This window comes from Hordeum vulgare, chromosome 7H, assembly GCF_904849725.1.
Source record: "Hordeum vulgare subsp. vulgare chromosome 7H, MorexV3_pseudomolecules_assembly, whole genome shotgun sequence".
In the NCBI taxonomy this organism is placed as follows: domain Eukaryota; kingdom Viridiplantae; phylum Streptophyta; class Magnoliopsida; order Poales; family Poaceae; genus Hordeum; species Hordeum vulgare.
Window position 1 is genome coordinate 55,932,855 of NC_058524.1, and position 20,898 is coordinate 55,953,752.

Sequence of the window (20,898 nt, forward strand, 5' to 3'; positions counted from 1 at the left end):
CAGGGCTTGTGGCCCAGTGGCCCACCTCCTCTGGTGGATCTTTGCGCATGTATTTTTCATATTTTCCAGAAATATTCTCCGTAAGTTTTCATGACGTTCTGAGAACTTTCATTTCTGCACAAAAAACAACACCAAGGTAATTCTGCTGAAAACAACGTCAGTCTAGGTTAGTTCCATTCAAATCAGGCAAATTAGAGTCCGAAACAAGGGCAAAAGAGTTTGGAAAAGTAGATATGATGGAGACGTATCATCTGTCCCGAAAGGTTACTGAGAGCGGGCCAATCGTTGATGGTTACAAACAGCAACGCGTGGAGGTCAAATTCCTCCTGTCTGTGCTCATCCCACACACGTACACCGTTTCCATTCCACAGCTGTAAAAGTTCTTCAACTAATGGCCTTAGGTACACATCAATGTCATTGCCGGGTTGCTTAGGGCCTTGGATGAGAACTGGCATCATAATGAACTTTCACTTCATGCACATCCAAGGAGGAAGGTTATACATACATAGAGTCACGGGCCAGGTGTTGTGATTGCTGCTCTGCTCCCCGAAAGGATTAATGCCATCCGCGCTTAAACCAAACCATGCGTTCCTTGGGTCACGTGCAAACTCATCCCAGTACTCTCTCTCGATTTTTCTCCACTGCGACCCGTTAGCGGGTGCTCTCAACTTCCCGTCTTTCTTACGGTCCTCACTGTGCCATCGCATCAACTTGGCATGCTCTTTGTTTCTGAACAGTCGTTTCAACCGTGGTACTGTAGAAGCATACCACATCACCTTCACAGGAACCCTCTTCCTGCGGGGCTCGCCGTCAACATCACCAGGGTCATCTCGTCTGATCTTATACCGCAATGCACCGCATACCGAGCATGCGTTCAAATCCTTGTAAGCACCGCAGTAGAGGATGCAGTCATTAGGGCATGCATGTATCTTCTGCACCTCCAATCCTAGAGGGCATACGACCTTCTTTGCTGCGTACATACTGTCGGGCAATTCCTTATCCTTTGGAAGCTTATTCTTCAATATTTTCAGTAGCTTCTCAAATCCTTTGTCAGGCACAACATTCTCTGCCTTCCACTGCAGCAATTCCAGTACGGTACCCAACTTTGTGTTGCCATCTTCGCAATTGGGGTACAACCCTTTTTTGTGATCGTCTAACATGCGATCGAACTTCAGTTTCTCCTTTTGACTTTTGCATTGCGTCTTTGCATCGACAATGACCCGACGGAGATCATCATCATAGGGCACATTGTCTGGTTCCTCTTGATCTTCAGTAGCTTCCCCCATTGCAGCATCATCGAGCACATCGTCTGGTTCTTCTTCATCTTCAGTAGCTCCCCCCGTTGCAGCATCACCGTATTCAGGGGGCACATAGTTGTCATCGTCCTCTTCTTCTTCGTCGTCTTCCATCATAACCCCTATTTCTCCGTGCCTCTTCCAAACATTATAGTGTGGCATGAAACCCTTGTAAAGCAGGTGGGTGTGAAGGATTTTCCGGCCAGAGTAAGACTTCGTATTCCCACATTTAGGGCATGGACAACACATAAAACCATTCTGCTTGTTTGCCTCAGCTACTTCGAGAAAATTATGCATGCCCTTAATGTACTCGGAGGTGTGTCTATCACCATACATCCATTGCCGGTTCATCTGCGTGCATTATATATAATTATGTGTGTCAAAAGTAAGAAAATCAGACAAGTATCTATCTAAAGTAAGAAAATCAGACAAGTCTCTATCTAAAGTAAGAAAATCAGACAAGTCTCTATCTAAAGTAAGAAAATCAGAAAGAAGATAAGAACAAGAGGCTCACCACGGTGGTGCCGGCGACGAGATCGACGCGGGCGATCAACGGCGGTGAAAACGGGGACGGGGCGTGACGGACCGCTAAATCTAGACAAATCTCAGGAAAATGGAGCTCCGAGGTCGAGCTTCTAGAGGAGAAAGCTTAACTAGTGTGGCTCGGGCATTTCATCGAACACCTCATGTGCATAGAAGGTGAGCTAGAGCACCCAAATGCCCTCCCCTCGCCGGCCAGAAAAAACAGAGTGCTCTGCCGCGGCGATGGGTATATATAGGCAAATTATTTGTCCCGGTTCATGGCATAAATCGGGCTAAAGCCCCCCTTCTATACCGGTTCAAGGCACGAACCGGTACCAATGGATGTGGGCCAGGAGCGCGGCCCATTGGTCCCGGTTCGTGACTAGAACCGGGACAAATGGGTCTAGACGAACCGGGACCAATGCCCACGAGGCCATGGCTGGCCCCCTGGGCTCATGAACCGGGTCTAATGTCCCCCATGGGTCCCGGTTCGTGAAGAACCGGGACTAATGGACTGATCAGGCCCGAACCAAAGTCCTGTTCTCTACTAGTGATATAGGGAAAAAGGTTCCGTGAAGAAGGTCGTTCCCTCAAGTATTGTCAAATGAGCGAAGGGTTGTGTCAGTCTAGGCGTCCCTCCCTAGGGTCTTTTCAGCAATTGCGCTAAGATTCATGCAAAGATATCAGACATGCCACAAAGAGTTTTCTGAGAAAACCCTCCTCAAGAAACGCCAGATCATTTGTTTAAAAACTTTTTTACTAAACAAAAAGAGTAAACGAAGGTAACATTTCATCATCTTGTGAGCTTTCAACGGCATGGTAGGAAGGCCCAAACAATTCATATTTGCAGATCGTGCACATCTGTTTCACAAAAGAAAGAGAAAATATGTCAGAACTCATGTTATAGTTATTTTCTTGCAATCCTTGACCTGCTTACTTATTAAAATTTAGTCGTACATTTATATTGTTATTGTTTAGATTATTAAGTAGTGCTCCCTCCGTTCAGAAATACTTGTCGTAGTAATGGATGTATCTAGATGTATTTTAATTCTAGATACATTTATTTGTATCCATTTTTATGATAAATAATTACGGACGGACGGAGTATATGTGACGAACTATCTTTATTTTTATGGATGTCTTGATTGTGCTAACTTAGATAACCTTTGCCCTTAAAATCATCTCTAATTGGAATGAACAAACATCCCGATCGAGGGATGCCCTATTTTCCTTGCCTTTAGACATGCATCTCTAATTAGAGCAAACATCCTCTCCATTATTTCTTCTCTGTTGAGAAAGCGGAAGGAGAGAGAGCGGCGGATACAGGCTCCATCTTCCTTGATCAGGAGCTCTTTGGTGGTTTTATGAAAATTAAAGCCTAATTGGAAGAAAAGTATAACGCCCATAACCAATATATTGAATAGAATATAGCATCATGTATCACATGTTGTATTGCATTAAAAACTCAAGAGTGCAAGAGATATCAGTTCCATAAAATTACAAAAACACTTTTTAAAATACAAATAATAGAGTCACTCACATTTTATAGTGACCCCTTTTCGGAAACATAGAAAAAATGACAAGTTAGTTTGACAAATTTAAAATAAATATCATCAAACAAAAGAAGCATATAAAGTCACTCACATTTTATAGTGACCCCTTTTCGATGTGGCAATATATTATGTGGATCTGCGAAGTTCTACTTGAGTAATACAGCTCTATAAACTAGATCAATCAAAGTCTACAAAGGGAAACAAATCAGAAAATTACGGCGAAGCAATCGGTATCATACTAGATTATTAAGCTAGATAGAGCATACACATAAGAGATGAGGGATAGGAAAATAATCTAATTACCTCAAATTTTCCACTACAATTGTTGATGGTCTACTTGCTGCTGGCGTGTCAAGCAACACGAGAAGACCAGAGGAGAGATTGAATTGGAAAATGAACAGACGAGAGCTAGATGAGGCGCGCGGCCAACGTGCGGCTAGATGAGGTATGTGTGTGTTCTTGTGCGGGTGGCCAGGTTGCCTTGTGTCCTGTGTGGACGTGTTGTAACGGTTTTCGCCTAATTTTTCGTTAATCAATCGAACAATTCTCTTTTTCTTCATTATAAGACGAGGCAAAACTTTTGCCTCCGTTTCATATACAAAACAAAACGCAACTAATGATGGTTTAGGCCTGTCTGCCTGGACATGGTCATGTGCTCTTGCTCGTGGCCTTTTGGGCCTTTTTTTAGCTTCCACATGACTACGTCAAATTTTTGATGCGGTCAGCCAGGAATTTTTACAGGGTTCACGTCAGGCAAATAGGTGCCTACACATACATACTGGCAAAATCCCTTGGGTTCAAGTGAACCCAACGGTTATAAGCTTGGCTTCGTGCTGATTTTCCTTGCCCAATGACGACAAGGTTTGCCTCGAATATGGCGGGAAAACATCTCTGATGTGTCACTTTGGATGCATGTGTTGAAATATGTTACTCGTCTTTCTTCATTAATTTTGACTTTTAGATCAATTTGACTGGAATATGAATTTAATATGGCATATGAATCAAGACATCTTGTGTTCAAGACCATGCTAAAACAATATTAAAGATAAAAGATTGTGTGGCCTAGAGTAAAAAAGCCTAGACGCGAGTAAGAATGTTGAGATATATTATCAGTTTCTCTCCATCAGTTTGGAGTTTTAATAAATTTGCTAAGCATGAATTCAATAGTAGGACCCGATTGATTTTTTGTTGATACCTTTGAGGTACTTTGTGCAAAAAGTAAGGATATATATGTTTGCAACTTCTTTTTCTTGCAGGATCCTTTATGGAGTGTTTTCCAATAATTTTGCTATAAACGCTCCAACATTATTTTGCTATAAATGCAATCTTTGGGACCTTACCCGTTTGTTCAAAGAGTTAAGAAACAAATATCAGGTTTCGGAGGTGAAGAAATGTGCTCCAAGAGAAAAAAATATCTTCTAAAAACCGACTCTGCTTCCACTACATGCATAAACACAAACTTGTAAACTGTATGGACGTGTTTGGTAGCCTGCATTAGGTCCAGCCAGGCTCGCGTTGGATGTTTTTAGCCTGTTTGGTTGCTTGGGACGCATAAAAAAGTTGGCCCGTATGTCGGTTCTAAATCTGTCATATCTTGCGGTAGGGGTCGTAAGCTAGCTGTTTTGAAGCGATGGTAACATGGACACAATATTTTACCGAGGTTCGGGCTCTCTCTCAAAGAGATAATCCTCTACATTCTTCTTTTCATTGTATTGGTATGGTGTATAGTTATACCTGGCCATACCTCGGGACGGGCCGGTCCTAACAAAGCCCGTAACAAAAAACCCAGGCCCGAGCCCGGCCATACCTAACTGTCGAGCCTGAATTTGAGGTCCAAGCCCGGTCCATCACAGCAAAATCCCGTCGGGCCTCGGGCTGTCGGGCCGAGCCCTTCCCTAAAATGCCAAAAGGCAGGCCCAAGCCCAGGCGACATGGATATCGGGCCTAGATCTCAGGCCCAAACCCAGCCCATGGGCATGGTCGGGGCGGGGCGGGGCGGGCCGGGTATCCCATGACCAGGTACATGTATAGTACATGGTACAAGTATCTACCACGAGATTGTTGTAATGAATATATCATCTATCGATTAGCGTGACCTCGACTTATATAATGTAAGAGAGGCCTAGGATAACAAGAGTCCTAGTCAGATACATCGGTGGAGAGGAGTCTTGGGCTCGTGTGTCAAGTCTTGTGAAATCTCCCTTGTATACGTCATGGGCTACGCCAAAGAAGCCCATTAGTGAACCGTCATGGGGTCCTTGGCCCGACCCACCTGGTCGGGAGACAACGTGGTGAGTACCCCTAGTCCAGGACACCGTCAGTAGCCCCCTGAATAGGTTTTCAAGTTGGGGATGCTCCTCGATTTTTCCAAATTGTTCTTCGTCTCCGGTGGTTGGTCTTGAAAGCTGGTTCAAAAAATCTTCCCACCTTTGATCCTGAGGATCACCAAGGTGTATTCGAAGAGTTCACACGTCGGGTATCCGAGGATCCCTTTTAAGTTCCCGACCTTTATCAATGCCTTGTTATTTCCACACCACACTTCGTGTTCAAAGTTTTTCCCGTGCGGTGCTGTACTTGTGTTGCCTAGCTCCAACATCGGATTATATGCGAGGTGTATTTTTGCAACCAAACTCCAACGCTGGTCAACATACGAGGTGTCATAGATTACCCCTATACTGAAAAAGTTTGAAGGGGTTCAACCGAGCTTAATGCTGGAAACATCCTCTATGGAACCAACCACTCATATCCGAGCTCATCCATCACAAACTAAGCCACAAGATGTGGTGGAAAACCTCATCCTCGAGATATCCCAAAGTATCCTCAGAATCCCTATGCACAAGACATTCGAAAAGGGGAAAAGAAATCCAGAAAGACTGCCCAATGTGTCGATTAACTCGATAGGAGTCGCGTATCTCGTTCTCAGGACACGACCGGATGAGCGCAATGTACAATGGCATGATAGAAATCTCCCGAGTTGCCCAGGGATGGCCCCGCACATGGCTCTAGTTTGGATCAATACTCATGAGGAGCACCGGCCCGGGGTTGATTAATTATCCATAGGGTAGCTAAGACCTATGCATTTTTATTAGGTTGTTAAGCAAATAAACTCCCAATGTTTGGCCTTTTTGGAAGAGTTATATCCCAAGATGAGTTATCAAGGGGTTTCCCATGACAACCCCAAGCATGTTAGAAGCGCTTAGTATGGAACATTACATCGGTAAACGGAAACCAGGGCATCAAAGGCAGAACAAAACACCGAGCAAAAGGCCAAGCCTTCCACCAAGTATACATGTGCATTAAGTTAAATAGCAATAATATGGTGATATCCCAAGATATCCATGTTATCACATGGATCAACCTGCACCTACGACTAGCAACGCTATAAGAATGCATGAGCAAGTGGTAACGTAGCCAAACAACGATTTGCTGTGATGTGGAGGGGGTTAGAGGCTTATCATGATATTTTGGGAGGCTTGACATACAAGTGGTAGGCAGCGAGACGTAACGATAAAAACAAGACAACTAGGCATAACAAAATTAGAAACAATATCAAGGGTGATGATCATCTTGCCTTGAGCTTCTTCGGTGGGTTAGTACTCTTGCTCTTCAAAAACGTTTTCGACAGGTTCTTCATACCGTTCCCGCCAACCGATGCTACCCAACAGAAATAACAACATCCAATGAACATACAACCAAGGCATAATGCACAAACAATCACGATGCATGATCATGTGGCAATTATTTAGTTCTTTAACATTGTGGACAGAACCTCAATATTAATAATTTGGATATGCATAAACTTGGCAAAAATCGATGGTACACGTGAGAATGATGCGAATGCATATGCAGAACGTTGCAAACGGAGTTACAGATCTCTCGGGGCACTCACGACAAGATACGAAAGGAAACACTCGCAAAACAGGATTTGAGAGAGGCTAAGGGTAATTCCTTGGTATCCCAAGTATACCAAAACAGGATTTTTGAAACGGCTTGGTTGCTTTTTTATTTTTCTTTCTTTTCCTCTGTTTATTTTTTTGCTTCCTTTTTCTTTTTCAAATGCGTGGAATTTTCTCAAATTTTGCAATTTGTTTTTAAAACTGATGATCAATTTTTTAATTTGTGAACCTTTTTCAGAATCAATGATTGTTTTGCAAATTTGATGATTTTTTTTTCAAAAACGATGAACCTTTTCCGAATTCTATGAACATTTTTTTGAATCTGATGATTTTTTTCCAAAAAACTATAAACTTTTTTTGAATTTGATGAACTTTTTCAAATCAATGTTTTTTTCAAATTAGGGATGAATGTTTTTCGAATTTGATCAACTTTTTAAAAATATCTATGAATTTTTATTCAAATTAGGGATGAACTTTTTTAAAATCGATGAACTTTTTTCAAAATTAATGAACTTTCTTTCAAATCAATGATTTTTTATTCAAATTTGAGATGAACTTATTTTCAATTGACGATTTTTTTTCTAATTTGATAAAGTTTTTTAAAATATAAAATTTTTATTCAAATTTTGGATGAACTTTTTCTAAATCAATGTTTACAACAATGACAAACAATGACATAGGGACGTCCGAATAGAAGAGTTGTAGACAATCAATCAACATGCATATTTATTTTTCTGCATTAGCTTAATCAAGCCTAACTAGAACAAGTATGCAAAGTGTCTAAAAACGACGCAATAATCAAACGTGCGTGTCTTATATAAATATGTGCTTGCAGCATAAAATGCTGGCCTACGCAGCCATGCAATCTAGGAGTATCCATATTGTTTGGAAGCCACATGCACGGCTACTCTGCACTCTCTACGTACTCTCTACCAATATGGCAAATCCAAATAGTTAAACTAAACCCAAAACAAAACAAAAAACCTAGCTAGATCAGTCTTGTAGAACTGGACACTAGCTAGTGGTGGAACTCTTTCTGTTCAATATTTCTTGGTGAATAAAACATACAACCAAGGCATAATGCACAAACAATCACGATGCATGATCATGTGGTGAATAAAACATGGCAATCGATAGAAGGGCTGTAGGCAATCAATCAACATGCATGTTTTTCTTCTGTATTAGCTTAACCAGGTCTAGCTAGAACAACTACCAAAATGTCTTGTCTGGAAGCCACATGCACCACTACTCTGCACTCTCTACGTACTCTCTACCAATATGGCAAATCCAAATAGTTAAACTAAACCAACAAAAAAGAAAAGAAATCCTAGCTAGATCAGTCTTGTAAAAACTTTTTGTGTTCAATATTTCTTGGTGATGACCGCGTTTCGGTGTGCAGGTGTGCGAAGATGCCAACCATGGGGGCGGTGTTGTAGGTGCAGGCTTCCGTTTGCATGTAGTTGTCGCGTCTGTCCCTGAACCTATCGAGGTGGTCCGGCCCGCCAACGATGGCGCCGACGACCACGTTCGGGTTCGCCCCCTTCCTGAGGAACCAGTTGTCGTACCCCTGCATGCATCCGATGAACCTGCCGTCGCCGCGGTGGGACACGATGGACGCGCCACGGTGGTGCATCCGCCGCGGGAACCGCTGGCCGTAGCCGACCAAGTAGCTCACGCCGGCTGGGTTGGCACCGAGGACGTAGTCGGTCTGTGATCGCGCCAGGGTCAGCAGCTGGTCGGCATGCGCGGGCCCATCGGGGCACTGCAGCACCGGTGGCTCCTGGCCGGCGCCGGCGGAGGTGAGGTAGCGGGAGTAGACGGTGAGGAGGAATGCGGCGTTGGTCACGTACTGCATGTTGTTCCATTGCCGGACGAAGAGCATGCCGCCGGCCGTGCGGTTGACGTTGCCGGCGTCGCCGTTTTTGTTGAGGCAGGCGCAGAGGTAGTGCTCCGCCTTGGCCTTGTACTTCTCCAGCGTCGCCTTGTGCTCCGCCTTGGCCTTCCCTTCCAGCAGCACCTAAAATCACACGACACGTACGTACGTTAAGAAACACATTTTATCCCGAGTGATATTCGACGTACATCTGGTATGCAGTTTGATTTTGTGAAGAAATAATAGCATACGCGAGGAAAACATTTTCGATCGTGCATGCCATACCAACTAAAGAAACAAAATTTTGTTTTTTTGAGGGGACTGAGAAGAAACAATCGTGCAATATAGATTCCTTGTCTACCGTTTCACTTAGAAAACAACTAATAAAATTAGAGGATAATTAGTTAATTTGTTAGCTGCGCAGTCATATGTACAGCTGATGCTCACCTTGGTGGCGAGGATCTGGAGGCCGGCGTACTTGACGTCCCAACTGAACTCTGTGATGGCCCAGGTGGTGCCGCCAAACTCTTCAGCCATGTCCACGGCGTAGTCCAAGTAGCTCGCCTTTCCCGTCGCCCCGTGCAGCCATAGCGCCGCCCACAGCATCTCGTCGCCGTACCCGCTCACCGACGCGTAGTAGCTATACGCCTCACCGATGCTACTGTCGTACTTGCCCCTGTATTTGTCCCCGAACTCGAACAACTGCATATGGACGTAACATTATTACACGTTAGTGATGATGTTACATATTTCATTTTCAACAGAGCGACAACGACAATGGCGTTGTATATGTCTACGCACCTGCTCGGCGTGGTGGAGGAGAACTTGTGCGTAATGGGGGTTGGTGCGGCGGAACACCATGGAGGCAGCGGCCAGCGCGGCGGCGGTCTCGCCCACAAGATCCGAGCCGGGGTTGTCGCGGTCGACCTTGTAGGCCTGCCGCGATGTGGTCATGTCCTCGGGCCGCTGCCAGCAGTAGTGGTCGGTGTCGCCGTCGCCGACCTCGGCCCAGAGCACGTACGGCTCGGTGTGCGCCTTGACGAAGTAGTCGGTGCCCCACTTGATGGCCTCCAGCACGTGCCGCCACTCGCCGGCCGCCGCAATGTCGTCCGCGAACTCCATGGCGCTCCACGACAGCATGGTGACCGTGAACGCCATCGGCAGGCCGAACTTGACATTGTCGCCGGCGTCGTAGTACCCTCCCACGAGGTCCACACCCTGCTGCAGGCCGTCGGCGAGGCCGGAGTGCCCGCGCCACTTGACGCGCTGGTTGTGCGGCAGGTGGCCCGATCGCTGCGCCTCGAAGTAGAGGAGGCTGCTGTGAAGCGCCTTCTTGTAGTCGAATGGCGCCGCGCCCTCGCCGCCGGCCGCCGTGAACGGAAGGAGCACGACCGTGAGGGCGGCACAGATGGCCAGAGACGTCAGCATTTTGATTCTTCTCGCCATGTTTGCTCCACTGCTTTCTCTGGGTTTAGCTCTGTTGTGCTTCTCCCTGCTCCTTTCGTCCTCGTTATATAAGACCTGATCACCATGTGATGTCTCCCTAGTTGACCATCTTTAGTCAAACCCTACATCTTAATACCAGGTGGTAGGCGGCGGCTAAGCTTGTATGACTCTTAATACCAGGTGTTAATCATTGATTACTGGATCCAACAGCCGGATCTAGTACAAAAGAATGTTGGGTAACATGTACTTGGGTGGTGTCATTGGATGATGAAGAGAAAGTAACATGTACACCTGGTTGGATGTTGGTGATGGTTATTCTTGCTGTCGGTTGTGATGGTTATTCTTGCTGTCAGTTGTGACCTGATTATCAAGATATATATGGAGGTAGACTAGTTAATTAACAATGCTAGCTAGGCAGGGTTGACTTGCGTCATGCATCAACAACCGTGCAGGTTGTTATGCATTGCACGTTCTAAGTTCAGATGTAGAGTATGTTTTGGTCAACGTAGTGGCAAGCCGAGACTGGATTTTATTGTTCATGTTGCTCCAACCTGAACAACAGATTGCAAGGCAAAAAAAAGCGCGTGATGCGCAACCCATTTCCCCAAATACAGAGCAAATTCGGTGATACCATTCTTCAGATGATATTGCTATACCATCGTAAGATATCACACATCTAAAAGATTTTGAAATTCAGGTAGTGCCTAAGATGTGTTTCTACAATCCCATAAAAAATCGAACCCATATTCAATCTGCATATCCATCAGTGAATGGTGTCTTCTATTTGTGTGTGACACTTAATTTTGTTCTTTTTCTCCCTGGAGTGGTAACATTGTACTACGTGACTGGTGATGGTAATTATTCCTGTCGGTATTGATATGAACAAGAAGTATTAGTTGTTTAATTAAGATATACTATATGAATTGGTATAGACTAATTAGAGAACTCCCTATAAATTAAAAGGCTACCAAGGGTTGACTTGCATCTTGCTTCAACAACCACGTGGGTGCATATGCACTGCACATTATAAGTTCATATGTAAAGTATGTTTTGGTCGAGCGTAGAGACAAATCCAACTCTTCTTTTTTTCTTGAAAATTAGGTTAACCTCTTACCGTTGCATCGATTGATGCATGCATCCTTCGGTAAGTTTAAGTTGGCTCCATTGAAAGAAACTATGGAGACAACACTGGATTTTAGAAGGGAACACAAATACATAATTTTTTCCATGGCGTGGCTAACAGTAACAGGAGGTAGAGTCGGTGTGTGATTCGTTCCCTTTGCTCGAGAGAACTGGTCATCCCCGATCCAGTTGAGTTTTGCTCGAGCATAGAGACAAATCCAGCCCTTTTTTTATCTTGAAAAGGAGGTTAACCTCCTACCATTGCACTGATTGATGCATGCATCGTTTGGCAAGTTTAAGTTGGCTCCACTGAAAACAAGACAACAGTGGGATTTAGAAGGGAACACGAATTTATCATTTTTTCATGTCATTGCTAACAAGAGGAAGAGTCGGTGTGCGATTCGTTCCCTTTGCTCGAGAGAACTGGTCATCTACTACCCACTTGAGTTGTGCCATCACACATACAACATTTATCAAGACCTTCTAGGGTGTCCGAAGTTGGAGGGGTGCATATCTCACCCATTGCCAGGGTTGATACGAGAAGAGTTTCGAGGAGAACAATACTTGCTTGATGGGGCATTTCTATTTTGAGGAAGTTTTTAGGGCTTTGTAGGATACGTGGTATGGTACTGCACCGGGGTTCAATGGGTTCCCAATTATTTTCTACAAAAGGTTCCTGCCTAGCGTGGGCCACACCATCTTCACAATATGGTGGTAGACTTTACTATGGGTCTTACTGATACCAAGAAGCACAGTGACGAGTTGTTTACCTTGTTGCCCAAGGTGTGTGTGGTGCAGATAATATCCGCTTGTTTAGGCCCACCACATTAATTAATATTCTCTTTGAACTCGTGTGTAAAGTCTTCATCTCCCATTGAGCACCAATTGATCACACGGTGGTCCACCTGAAGCCTCCCCCTTACATTCAACGACTGATTATCCTCTACGACATTGTGGTCCATAATGAGATACTCCATGAGATTAGCAGATCACGGAAGGATACATTCATCCTCAAGTTGGACTTGGAGAATGCATATGATGGTTTGGATGGGACTGCTTAGAGGAAGTCCTTCCTAAAAGGTGTTTTGATCCATGTGGACTAGTTGGATGATGTAGTTGGTTAGAGAGGGGTATATAGCGATTAAAATCAATAGGGAGGTTAACGATTCTTGAGGAATGCTAGGGTGGTAGGACATGGTGATCCAGTAATAGATAAATGTGACGCCCTTGATTTAATCGTACGCTAATCATACACGCAAATGCGTACGACCAAACTCAAGGACTCATGGAAAGATATCACAACACAACTCTAGACACAAATAAAACATACAAGCTTCATATTACAAGCCAGGGGCCTCGAGGGCTAGAATACGGAAGCTTGATTAACACACGAGTCAGCGGAAGCAACAATATCTGAGTACATACATTAAACATGAGGTGCCTTTGAGAAGGCTAGCACAAAAGATACATGATCGAACAAGGTGAGGCCTCCTGCCTAGGAACCTCCTAACTACTCCTGGTCTTCAGCGGCCTCCACGTAGTAGTAGGCACCGTCGGGGTAGCAGTCGTCGGCAAGATACTCCATCTCCTGGACTCCATCATCTAGTCGCAGCAACGGATCAAGGGGACAAAGTGGGAGCAAAACAATGGTGAGTACTCATCCAAAGTACTCGCAAGACTTATATCAGAACTATGCTAAGTATGCAACAGTATCAAAGGAAGGGGTTTATATGTAGACTGACTGCAACATTGCGAGAAAGAGAGAGAAGGCCTAGTCCTATCGAAGACTAGCATCTTCAGGGGTCTTGCAGCAATAGACGAGAGTAGAACAGGTATTACAAATATAGTCTTATTGTTGCCACAATATTAATATGAGGTCACGCCCAGAGATCCTTCCTCGACTCCCTGCGAGGAAGCAATCTCGGAGCAACTAAATCTAGTTAAGTAACAGTTGTAGTTATATAAGATGAGGGCACAACTCCAAGTCGTCTTGTAACCATGGACACGACTATTTGAATAGTTCATTTCTTCCCAGCAGGGTGCACAACATATTCGCCGTCACGCTCGATAACACTCTGGCCGGACACACTTTTCTGGGTCATGACCGGCCTTGGAATATCGACACTTCGCAGCCCCACCTAAGCTCAACACAGAGGCAAGCCCGCTGGTCTAACTCCTAAGCACAAAGGGGTCGTGGGCCCACTTGCCCTCTGCGCTCCTGTATGATGCAAGGGCGGCCGATGTCAGTCCTAGCACCCCTTACTACAAGAGCGATGCATGTCGGGACCACTCGTGCGTGCGCCGCTCCATTGCTGACGTCTGAAAAGCTTCGGCTGATACCACAACGTCGAGTACCCATAGTTCTTCCCACGCAGATGGTTAGTGCGTAATAAGGCCTTCCGACCAACCCAGATCAAATACCAGATCCATTATCATTTTAATTAAGTCATCGACACATCCACACGGTAATCCACCCGCCAAACATCTATTCATCAAATATCCCAGTAACATGGTCAAATATTTGTGTGGTTGTAACATCAGGGGAATCCGAGGTATCACCCTCGTTGGATTCTGAATGATGTAACTGTCAAGGTGTACCTAGAGGAATCACCCTCGAGGGTCTCACACTTGAGGGGTTGCATGACAGAGTCATCGTCGGGAGTGGTGAAGGAGGAATCACCCTCGATAACCATGACCAACTAGCTGTACTACAGAGATATCATCCTGAGTACTTCGCGAGGTGTCACCCTCGGCACCCGATAGTAGCTCTGTAGCGCCGCACAACTAAGGGGGGGTGTAAGTGATGTGTCGGTTCTGGCTCGTCGATCAGGGATCGAGACTTGATGACAAAGCGGGGCAACTGGACTAAGGGGTCAGAGGGGATGACCAAACCACCTATACTAAGCAGTTTTAATGTGCGGTACTGAAAGTAGCAGTTCAACAAAATTAGGCTATGCATCAGATATAGGAGCTAACTACAAGAGTAGCAAAATTCTAATGCAAGCATGAGGGAGAAAGAATATGTGATATAGGAATGATCAAGGGGGGGGGGGTTGCTTGCCTTGTTGCTCTGTGGCAAAGGGCTGGTCGTCGGGAGGGTAGACGTACCCAGCAGCAGCGCCGGTCTCGGGGTCTATCGATAAGAAGAGGGGGAAGAAACAATAAATAACAGCAACGGATGCAACACTAAGCATGACATGTCAAAGCAGGTTAGGCATGAGCTAACGCAGTAACATCCATCATAGACGGATTGGGAAAATATCAGATGATATTTCCCGGGTGTCTCGCTACTACCGGTCAGATGAAAAATGATGGAAAAGTTCCATGTTTGCTATGCTAGCGACGCGTGACACATGAACAGATAGCGTATCCGGGTTCGTCTCGTTCTACTGATCAACTTTCATGTTGAGAGGTACGGCTTATTTTATTTAATTGTTTTAAAGTTTTATTAATTATTTAGAAATTAAAAGATTTAATTATATTAGGTAATTAAATATGACATCGCGGTGATGTCAGTATGACATCATCAGTCAATAGGGTTTGACTGGTCAAATATGACCAGTGGGCCCCCGTTGTGATAAGCACATTTATTATTAGGGTTAACTAAATATTAATCCGATTAAATAAGGGGATGAGACCCACTTTTAATACTCAGCTTAGGCTATTAATTTATTTTAAATTAACAGAATTGAAGTGATAGTTTTAATAACCGTTAATTGGGCTGGACCCGCATGTCATTTACTGATTAACTTTAACAAAAGGATTAACTAACCTAATTAGTTAAATTAAGTTAATTAATAGATTAATTATTCATTAATTAATTATATATATTAATTTTTTTTTGTTAAATAGGGCGTGGGCCCCATGCGTCATACACCAGGGAAAAAGGTTAGTGGGGGCCTAATCCCCATTAACCAGACCAACTTAGGACAGGGGCTGGTTGTGTCCGAAGTCACGGGAGAGTCGAGGCTAGACCAAGCCCAGTCCAGGGCGCTCGGGGTCGTGACCCAGTGGCTGCAAAGGGCCAGCGGCGGCGCGGAGGGCGAGCCGCGCAGCGGGGCGCCGACGGGGCGATGCAGAGCAGCGACAGCGGCCGGGTGCGGGCGCACGCGCATGAACGGGGCCAAGGGGGCGTCGCCGGAGTGAGCCAGAGCGGGGCATGGTGGCCGGCCTATGGGGGAAGAGGAGAGGAGGGGGGAAGGCCCGTTACTCATCGGCGTTGCCGGGAAGAGGGGGCTGCGAGGCATGGTGGACCCGACGGGGAAGCGGAACGGGGAGGGGCGAGGTGGAGGTGGCCGACGGCGTCGAGAAAGGGATCCGACGAGGAGGCAGTGCCGGGGCACCTGGCAGGGTCGGCTGGATGGGGAGGTGACGATCGTGCCGGGTCCTGGTGGTGGAGAGGAGGACCGGAGGCGCAGTGGTCTTGGCCAGAGGGGCTCGGCCGGAGGAGGAGCTGAGGAAGGCGGAGGCGGGGCCGTTGGGGAACGAGGACTAGGGAAACAAGGGGAGAGTGGGGTGTCGAGGGGCTGGGGGTAGCGCGTGGGGGAGGAGCGTTTGGTGCGAGCGAGAGATAGAGAGGGAGACCGAGCAAGGGCTCGCTCCCTCGTGGGGATCCTGGTGGCGGGGTGAGGGAGTGAGGGTGAGGCTCTGGGTGGGCTAGGTCAGGGGGGTTTATATACCTCCCGGTTAATGGGCTCGAATGGGCCGGTTGGTGGGAGAAGGCCCAGTGAGGGGAGGGAAGGGGCCTTTTGCTGATTTGACTAATATGTTTTTTAATAAAACTTTCTGTTTCTTTATTATATTAAGCCATCCTTGTTATATGTCAAAATTTTGGGGAACTTGCCCATTGTTACCAAAGGCAATAATAGAGAGTTCCATAAAAATATTTTGGAGCAACATAAACTGTTTGGAATTTATTTTATAATTGAAAAGGTAATTATTTAATTGTTCTGGACTTTGTTACAAATGTTTTAGAGGCACCAAACTACTTTTAAAAATGTTGATTTCAATTTTATAAATACTAGGAGAGTATTTGTAACCCAAACATGATTTTTATTTTACAGTTTGAAGAAATACTTTATTTGACTTAATTTTAATTTTAATTTAGTTTTGGTTTTTCAATTGGCAATTTGGCTTAGTTAATCTTGATGACATGGCACCATTAACGTGTGATTACTGTAGCCTAACTACATTGATTACCGTAGCTTAATCCGAGGATGTCACAATAAAGTGGACAAGAGAGTGGAACCTTGGCAGGGCAAGTTCATGACCTCGGGTGGCAAACATGTTGTTACTATCACATGATTGTCAATCATACCTATGTACATGATGGGATTTTCCCTACTACCATATGGAGTTATTGGGAAATTGGACAATGTACGATGTCGTTTCTTTTGGGAAGAGGGAAAAGGGATGTGGAAATACCATATGGTCACCTGGAAGAACTTTGTACATAGAAAGAGGTGGGTGGACTTGCTATTCTTAAGATCAAGATTATGAATTGGTGTGTCATGGTGAAAACACATATGCTCCCTTGGTGGTTTTGATAATTCACGACAACGTACATTGTCTCTTGGACTAATACTTTTACCTAGTATATTTCGGACATAGTCCATAGAGAGGATTGGTTAAGGATTATGAGGAGAAGCCCCAATGAAGGAAAGGAGTAGGATTGGCCAAGCTTCAAGCTTCAAGACTCTAAGCATTTTTTATTTTGTGAGAAATCACATTTGAGTCCACAGGAAAGCCAATACTATTAAAAGGGGCTGAGGTGACTAGTATGATCTGGTTGCTCAAGTGCTTAGAGTTAGCCAACAAAAATATTGCATGAATTCTCCCATAAATATTCTATCCAAAATCCTAAATATCCAAAATTCGGTGCCACCAACTTGTTCCCTTCGGCCCTACAAAATTTTACGTGAGACAGATTCTATGTCAATCCTAGTTTCTCGTTGACACCAAGTCTTGTTTGTGTCTAAGCGAGAATTAGCGACCAACTGTGTGTCTACCTGTTTCGAAGAATCGTAATTTGTGAGTTTTAGGAATCGGTGCCACTAAGTGTGGTAACTTTCTATGCCAGTCGAGATCATACCCATCGAGATTCATATATCGGTCTCACTAGTAGAAAATAGGGCTTTGGTCCAGGGCCTGCAATCCCATTAGTCTCGGTTCACCCACGAACCGGAACCTATGGTGTCATTGGTCCCGGTTCGTGAGGACAGGGTGCTAGCCGGGCATCATGGGCCATTGGTCCCGATTCGTGTCAACCCTTTGGTCCTGGTTCCAGACACGAACCGGGACCAATAGGTAGGGATTGTTCGTATCCTCCTTTAGTCCTGGTTGGTGGATCAAACCGGGACGAGGTGGACCGTTCGTATCCCCCTTTAGTCCCGGTTAGTAGAACAAACCGGGACGAAGTTGTGGTGGCAACCGTTCGTATCACCCTTTAGTCCCGGTTGGTGGCTCAAACCGGGACTAAAGGCCCAAAAGGTTTGCCTCCCGCTTCGCAAAAGCACAATCGAAGCAGAGTCTATCGCCATTTCTCTGTTCTTATCCTCTCTCGCTCTACTCTCTTCTTCCCCACTCTTCTTCCCTTCTCTTCTTCCACCATGCCAACTTGCTTCGGAGAGGTGCTCACATATGGCAAGACCAAGCTCGATGTCGTGCACACGAACGAGAGCAGGGACATGCTGCATTTTCTTACACAGTTGAAGGGACGATGGCTTGACGCCGCGGTGGATCATGAGAATTTCTTTGGGCTTGATCTGGAGTACACGGCCGATCAACGAGGTGTTGCTGTCATCCAACTATGTTTCAAAGACCATGTCTTGATCTTCTAATGGGCGAGGTATGTTTTGAGGCTTTCTTTGATCCAAGGTTATGAAAATTGCATATATATAGTGATTTCTTTAGGTTCCATTGGATAGCAATACACAGTTTCTATATATGTTCCATTGGATAGTTAATTGAGGGTTTCTTGATCAATTCATCGGATATGTAAATTGCATAGGATCGATAGCAATATGTTCCATTTTGGAACCCTATAAAGATCGATTTCTCTTTAGGTGTAGTGAAACAATTTTATGTGGCGTTCTTTGATCCAAGGTTATGAAAATTGCATATAGCTAGTGATCTCTCTAGGTTCCATTGGATAGCGATATGATATGTGATAGTTATGAAAATTGCATATAGCTAGTGATCTCTCTAGGTTCCATTGGATAGCTATAGTGATTTCTCTAGGTTTCATTGGATAGCAATATGCAATATGTCTAGCTTGTTGCATATTTGCAAAACCGTGGGAGAATATATATATATATATATATATATATATATATATATATATATATATGTCATAGTTAATTTATGGTTTCTTGATTAATTCATAGGATATGTGTAAGACCCTAATTTTTTTTTCAACCTTTTCCTTTTTAAATATTTATGGAGTTTCACTTGCCATTTGGTGGATTTTCAAATTTTCTCAAGCAAGTTGGATTGTGAGTCTCTGATTTCTTGTCTCAAGAAACCCAAATCCTTTTTTTTTTCTTGCCAAGACCTTTCTTGGAATAATTTGCAATATTCAAATATTTTAAATAATTCTTTTTCTATTTTGGGGAATTATGGCATCACAATGGGTTGTGAAGCAACCTATAGTTGGAATAAGCTATTCACCCCAAAAAAATCTCCCATGTTCTCGGTATCATATGATTTCAAAATCTTCAAAAATATTTTATTGCCCAATATAAAGTTTTGGCTAGAAAAATTATTTCTTTTCTGACCAGAATTATCACTTTGTGAAGCAACCCTATTTTTCCTGTTTTAGAAAATTCCCAATAAATTTCCTTAGCTCCAAGGGATCATAACTAGTTCAAATATGTAAAAACATCTGATGGTCTAGTAAAAATTTTGAGTAGTAATACTCTGCTAAGTTTCTGTTAAAAATGAACCTTTGTGAAGGAATTGCTAGCTAGATTTGCACAAATGACTTGCAAATTTTTGTACATGAGTGCACTACTAAATGACACTCCTTCACCAAGTTTCACCATTAACAGGGCTGGCATGAGAGTGCCATGAGCTCATTTGTGTTCTGGACCAGAAAGGTGATTTACAAAGGAACCCTATCCATTTGATCTTCAAACCCTGTCCAACTTTTCCAGTCTGTAGTATTTCCTATGCTGGTTAACCTAGACATGCTAGTTTGCCCTAATCTTAACCCATTTGAGCTCTAGATCCTCCCCCAGTTTGCTGGCAGAATCTGTTGTTGATGCCACACTTTGCAGGAGTGAATGACTAGTCGATCTGATGATAGGGAGTGAATGGAGAGAGTAAGGTCGACACCCTGGACAAGGTTCCCAGGCTTGCGAGACTCTGTGGCAGCATTAACCGTGGTGACCACGGTACTGGCATGCCACAGCACGCGCGATGTGCAGCCCCTGTGGCGGCCAAGCCACTCGAGTCGTCCATCACTGCCCCTCCGTGTCCTTCGTGTCAAGGGCGTCCCTGGCAGCCGTGTGGCACCTCCGGAAGGCCGTGGGTCGCCGAAGATGGTCACCGCCGCTCCCTGCCAAGCCCCTCCACGGACCGAACAGTCGGCTCCGGCCACTGTGGGCGTCCGCGCGCCATTAATGGCGCAGGAGACGTTCCGTCGACCCTCTGGCCTCCTCCGTCACCTCAGGTCACACAGCAACGGCCAGCTCACCCCTCCCCCGCGCCAGTGGCCGAGCTTATCCTCGCCGCTTCGAGAGAGATCAGTCGTGCTTGTCACCGGCCTATTTAAAGAGCACCCCGACACCTTCGAGCTCTCCATTCCCCTCCTGCAGCCTCCAATCGCCCCCCATTGAGTGAGCCGAGGCCAGGAGGCCCTCCGGCCTCGAATCATCGCCGGAGTTCCTCTGCTTGCAGCCCCACTATTGCCAGCGCCAACCACCCTCTCCAGAGCCCCCGCACCCCTCCATCGAGCTCAGGGTTTCCCCCTGGTGCTCCTCGACCCCTCGCCCGAGCCAATCATCGCCTGCATTGCCGTCTCCAACGACCACCCGAAGCCGCCGCCGCCGGAGAAGAAGGGGACAACACCATTTGTCCACCTCTCGCCGATCTACGGGTACGTGCGTGCTCGTTGTAGACCCCTCGTTCCATTCACCCTATTCCCAAGCCTCGTCGCCGTCTCTAGCACCGGCGACCATCACCGGGGAGCC

General features: G+C 45.3%; 1 protein-coding gene across 1 annotated transcript; it reads right to left on the reverse strand.

Annotated features, from left to right (window-relative positions):
- Positions 1 to 8,455: 8,455 nt before the first annotated feature.
- LOC123412302 (endoglucanase 21-like) lies at positions 8,456 to 10,602 on the reverse strand. The gene is made up of 3 exons (XM_045105258.1): positions 9,941 to 10,602; positions 9,587 to 9,841; positions 8,456 to 9,283 (listed from the first exon to the last, which is right to left on the reverse strand). Exons 1-3 carry the CDS (start codon positions 10,583 to 10,585, stop codon positions 8,603 to 8,605), a joined length of 1,581 nt encoding a protein of 526 aa, XP_044961193.1. The 5' UTR covers positions 10,586 to 10,602; the 3' UTR covers positions 8,456 to 8,602.
- Between the last annotated feature and the right edge of the window lie 10,296 nt (positions 10,603 to 20,898).

Coding starts and splice junctions, on each gene's coding strand:
- LOC123412302 (XM_045105258.1), bottom strand. CDS start 10,585: ATGGCGAGAAGAATCAAAATGCTGACGTCTCTGGCCATCTGTGCCGCC. Junction 9,842..9,940: donor TCCTCCACCACGCCGAGCAG/GTGCGTAGACAT, acceptor GTCCATATGCAG/TTGTTCGAGTTCGGGGACAA. Junction 9,284..9,586: donor TCCAGATCCTCGCCACCAAG/GTGAGCATCAGC, acceptor GTGTGATTTTAG/GTGCTGCTGGAAGGGAAGGC.